This window comes from Cyprinodon variegatus, unplaced genomic scaffold (genome assembly GCF_000732505.1).
Source record: "Cyprinodon variegatus isolate N-32 unplaced genomic scaffold, C_variegatus-1.0 Scaffold440, whole genome shotgun sequence".
NCBI classification, from domain to species: Eukaryota; Metazoa; Chordata; class Actinopteri; order Cyprinodontiformes; family Cyprinodontidae; genus Cyprinodon; species Cyprinodon variegatus.
In genome coordinates this window covers 702,409-707,742 of record NW_015150893.1, presented here as the reverse complement: position 1 = coordinate 707,742, position 5,334 = coordinate 702,409, and the positions used below count along the sequence as shown (strand labels likewise).

At 41.4% G+C, this 5,334-nt stretch overlaps 1 protein-coding gene across 2 annotated transcripts in view; it reads left to right on the top strand.

Moving 5' to 3' along the window:
• The window catches only part of zfr (zinc finger RNA binding protein), a 39,980-nt gene that overhangs the window by 7,412 nt on the left and 27,234 nt on the right, over positions 1-5,334 (top strand). For both annotated transcript variants that reach the window (XR_001481629.1, XM_015388894.1), the window contains exons 3-4: positions 3,270-3,546; positions 3,817-3,955. Coding sequence is in view for 1 of the 2 variants with exons in the window: in XM_015388894.1 (XP_015244380.1) it covers positions 3,270-3,546; positions 3,817-3,955 (416 nt within the window). In the remaining variant the exon portion in view is untranslated. The remainder of the gene's footprint in view (positions 1-3,269; positions 3,547-3,816; positions 3,956-5,334) is intronic.

Sequence of the window (5,334 nt, the reverse complement as noted above, 5' to 3'; positions counted from 1 at the left end):
AGAATATATAATTAAACTACTGATGCCAACATTTATTAAAAATTACATTTAATTTAAAATACAATTATTTATTTGCTAAAATTTTCCTAATCACTAAAAACATGATGAAAAGTGACAGTAGACAATACATTAACCAACAATTGTGAAAATGTATATATTTTTTTTAAACCAAAAGAAAATTTTTTCAAAATATAGGACATTTCTTCAAATAATTTTTTTTCCCCATTTCCTTTGTCGCATCGTATTTCCACCAAATAACAGAAAAGTATCGATAAAGACTCGGATCGATAAGGAGTATCGATAAAGGTATCGATATCAATAAATATTAACGATCCCTATGCCCATGGCTCCAGGTTCTGGTAAATCATCTCGTAGGTCTGCTTCAACAGCAAGGATTTGCCCACAAACCCCTTACGACGGCCGACTAAATTTCAAACGTGATTTTCTCCCGACTTTACGATCGGGAGGTGGTAGTTAGAGGCTAATCACCCCTCGTTACCCCCTGTATACCACAGGACACACGATGAGGCTGAAACGGCTATAAAATCGTCCCAAAAAGGGTAAAAAAATCGTACAGTGTGTGTTAACACTGCTGCCTTGCAGCAGGAAGGTTGCGGGTTCTTTTTGCATGGGGTTTGCTTGTTCTCCCTGTGTGTGCATGGGTTCTCTCCGGGTACTCTGGCTTCCTCCTGAGAAGCCAGTTCATCCTGTGTGGAGGAACTTGCTTTTCTAAATTCTCCTTAGGTTTGAGTGTTTTTGTGAAAGGTTGTTTGTCTCTCTGTTTCCCTGCGATGGATTGGCGACATGTCCAGGGTAAACCCCGCCTCTCACCCATAGACAGCTGGAGATAGACACCAGCACCCCTCATGATCCCAGCAGGAATAAACGTGATGGATAATGGATGGATGGATGAATAGTTCAGTATTCTTACTTATTTCGGGAGGGAAAAATGAAATTTAGGTCTTTTTTACATCCAAGCTTATGTTACGGATCGTGCTTCCGGTACGGATCGGGTAATGACAGCACTAAGTGCCTCAGCCACATCACTTCCTTGTTTACCCAGAGCATATGTGCATTATCATACCTTTGGTCATTTGATGCTGTCACTATAAATAAAGGCTTTATTTGCTAACAAACTGAGCAGCAACAAAGAGTAATAAAGAAAATAACATCAATTGCTCACAGGAACCTGTTTTCTTTGACAAAGACTTTAAAGGCAACTGCTGTGAGCTACTGGTTTCTAACTGTAAAACCTGTCATATAATGTCACTGTGCACCTTTAAACTTCTGCTTACTTTGCTGTTTGAATTAAATATTCTAATTTAATCATGAATTTAAGTTTTAAAGCTGATCATTACTCCAGTTTGAAAGAAAAAGGATGTTTTTATTTTAGTTATTATACCAGTTTTAAGTAAGTAGGTCAAAGGTTAACAGACATTAATAGTAAAAAGTGATGAGAAGAAGTTGTTGCTTGCTGTGCCTCCAGGAAGAGAAAGTTGCTGCAGGAACTGTTGCCTCATGAAGGTGAATCTGACTCGTTTATTGCATGGTAATTAGGGTTGGGAATTCATAAGATTTTCACAATTCCGATTCCCTCATCAATTATCGTATCGATTCTGTGAAACAATGAACTAAGTAAGTACACGGTGCATGGTGACATTCTATTTCTGCCTGCCTTGGCAAAAACAGAAGGCAGTGAACGGGAGCTGCAGCCTCTGAGCCAGCCAGGCTACCCGTATCCTCACAGTCATCTAAATCTAATGGAGAAGGCCTCCCTTTAATCAACAAGCATTATTGTACAATTTCAGGAAATAACTGAGGGAGGAAGCCGGAGTACCCAGAGAGAAACCATGCATGCTCAGGGAGAACATGCTAACTCCATGCAGAAAGGCCGGGAATCAAACCTGGAACCTTCTTGCTGCAAGGCAGCAGTGCTATCCACTGCACTGAGCTCAGATATCTTAAATTTAATTGTGCCTTTCAGAAAATGTCGTTTTAGATACTAACATTTTGTTTTCTTTTATGTATTTGTACCGGTATCTGATACTGATCCCTATTCATTCACTGGATCGCTGATTGCCTGTTAGTAGTACGCGGTGAAGTGAAGCCACCGGCCGCCATATTGGTACTCCCTAGTTAGAGCGATTGCAGTGTAACAATACGTGCGCTATAGCATCGAACAACGATGTTCTCTTTTTTGGGGGGACTTAAGACTTTTAAAATAAAGATAAAACCATCACTTTGACACTCGCATAAGTAGATTACTGTGGTTAAAGAAAATAGACAAATCACATTGCATAGTCATTATGAAGTCAATGAAGTCTATAAATCATGTAATATAACCTATTCTACAAATCCATCATGATAAAATTAATTAATGTGTTAATTGAGCATTATAGTACACATCTGTCGAAATGATGAAAATGGATGATGTACATGTAATATACATGTATTGATGACATTGTTATGGTAATTATAAATTACATATAATTTCAAGATTTCACATCAAGTCTGAATTATGAGTACGTCTTTTAATGCTATAGTATTTTCCTATTTGCAAAGTGTGCATGAATGATGCCGTATACTTTTATGCTGTCTGTGCATTGGCCTTTAAAAATGTTTCAGTTGCTTTTTTTATCAATATAACATGCAATATATTTCAGCACATGACTTTTTCCAATGAGACAGCGTCATCCACTTAATAAGGAATGACTACATTAACATTTCACAGTGAATTAATTTCTATTTACTCTACTTTCTATTTTCTAACGTTAGACACATGTAAATGGCTAACTTAGTCAATGTCTTTGAGTCAGAGATAGTCAGACTGTTACGCTACATGCTATACTATAGCATCCATTGGCGTATATATTGATTTCCATGGTTAGTTCATCCACTGACTGTTAAATTACCTGTGAAACGTCTTCCCACAGCCGACAAACTGCTTGATTTTCATCCAAATGCTACACATAGGAGCATTTTTATAGGACGTCTCTGTAGAAGTGGGGAGTACCAATATGGCGGCCACTCTTTTCAGGATATCGGCAATCCAAAATAACCAGTGAATAAATAGAGATCAGTGGTATCTGAAATAACATTCATACCAGAACAAATCACGTCGCTTTTCCACATTTATGTTTATTGGGCCTTCTTTTTCTGACATCCGAAGTGACATATCTCGTCTCTAAAAATAAACATGAATAAAAATGAATTTCAGATCTCCGTAGTCCAGTTGTCGTAATTGAAATTTGATCCTTTTGTCCTTCTAGCCAGCAGCCAACTGCAGGGGTAGCGTACACTCATCCTACCACTGTGGCCAGTTACACAGTTCATCAGGCTCCTGTCGCTGCCCACACTGTGGCAGCAGCCTATGCTCCGACTGCTGCCGTCGCCGTGGCGAGGCCTGCGCCCGTCGCCGTGGCAGCCGCGACTGCTGCAGCCTATGGGGGATACCAGCCAACCCATGCTACAACTGATTACGGCTACGCGCAGCGCCAGGCGGAGGTCCCTCCACCGCCTCCACCCGTCACCTCTCAGAACTACCAGGTAACCGCCATCTTTTCTGTCCCACGGCTATAAGCTAATTATGATTGAATGGATACAAGCTGAACACAGTTATTGAGAAATTCAGGAAAGTTCCAATCACTCTTGTTATCTATTAAAAAGGTCAATCAGAAGATATTTGTCCATTTAAAACAACCTCTTTATGTTCAGAGTGAACCCTACATGTTAAACATTATCTGACAACAAAATATCTGCTGCTTCTCTGCTTTAGAAGATGAGGAAGCAGCCCTAAAGTTCTGCTTTTCTCTGCAGGACTCCTACTCTTATGTTCGCTCCACAGCTCCAGCTGTAGCCTACGACAGTAAGCAGTACTACCAGCAGCCTTCTGTCACCGCGGCCGTCGCTGCTGCACAGCCGCAGCCCAGCGTGGCAGACTCGTACTACCAGACAGGTATGCTCAGAGTTCCTAATCATTCAGTAGAGTTTATTGGTGCACCTTCAGCTGTTGCTACATATAAGATACAGACTTAACCATCAGTCTTTTCTCCTTTAAACCTAAATATACAATCGTGGAACCTTCCTACTTGAAATGTCTCCAGTGTTTCAAATTAGGGGAGTAAATGATTCAATTCTATGATGGACGAGCTAATCCCTTTGATGAAAAAATAAACCCATTGGTTCCCATCATCATATTTTATAACCCTTTCCCACAGGCTGAAAAACCTTGAACCTAGTAACAATGAGCTTTTAGTAGCAGTGGGAACAGTTCACTGACACGTGTCTACCGGGTCAAATGACTCGAAAAGCGGCTCGCGTTAAAATCACCTCAGCTGTGATCGGCATGCTGTGGTAACACCAGACCCACAAAATTACGTGATACCATTGAACGCAACGTACGGACGTTAACACACTGTACCAGTCACTTCTGATCTAACGAGCAGAAAGGTCTCTGTTAACATTCGATAAACGTGGAGCAGCTCTGGTGAGAGGGATTCAGGCGGATAAAAGAACGAAGAAAAAAAAGAACACAGACTACGCCCTGGCGTCCTTACATGCTGCTTTCCATTGTTTACTTTCCTGATTTCTTTTGCACTAGCGACATCATCAAGGCTAACCCAGCATGGTGATGTCACCAGACACGCAGCCGCAGGGGGTAAGAGGCCACGCAGCTGCAAGCGAGGGGTTAGACCAGCTTTTTTTTTTTGCCAGTGGGAAGGGAGCCAAATGCTGATTCTTAGCAGGTCGATCATGTTTAAAAAATCATATGTTAAGATCTCCTTTTATTTTGAAATCGGCAAGGCGGTAGTGAACATTCACACTACCCTCTAAAAACCAAACCGTGCTGAGTTCAAACCAAGCTTGGATCAGTTAACCGCGCCGAAGTCGCTTTTTTACCACCGTTTACACGCCACGCTAGCACGATTCCTCGCCTCCTAGTGACGATCTACGGTACTACTGCTCTCTAGAGCGAGACAAGCAAACCAACATGGCGGTGCCCGTAACATTCAGGAAGTTTGGTTATAATTGTGAATTTCGTTGTTAGCTGAGAATCAGGCCAAGAAGGCAGCCTTTGGTGAATTTACTTGACAGTCGGCTTTTGGGAAGTGGATACGACAAACGATAGTCTGATCAGAGCTTAGGATACGACGACAGATGTTGAGGTTCATCACCGCTAAGCAGAATCATCACTGGAAATCGTGTGGTACAGTAGGGAAACTGACTGTAAGGAGATGAGGCGGTCTGATCATACGCTCTTTATTACCCCGTTTACACTACCCTTAAAAAACTGAGCCGAGACCGGTCCGAGCTCAGTAACTGAGATAACTTGTC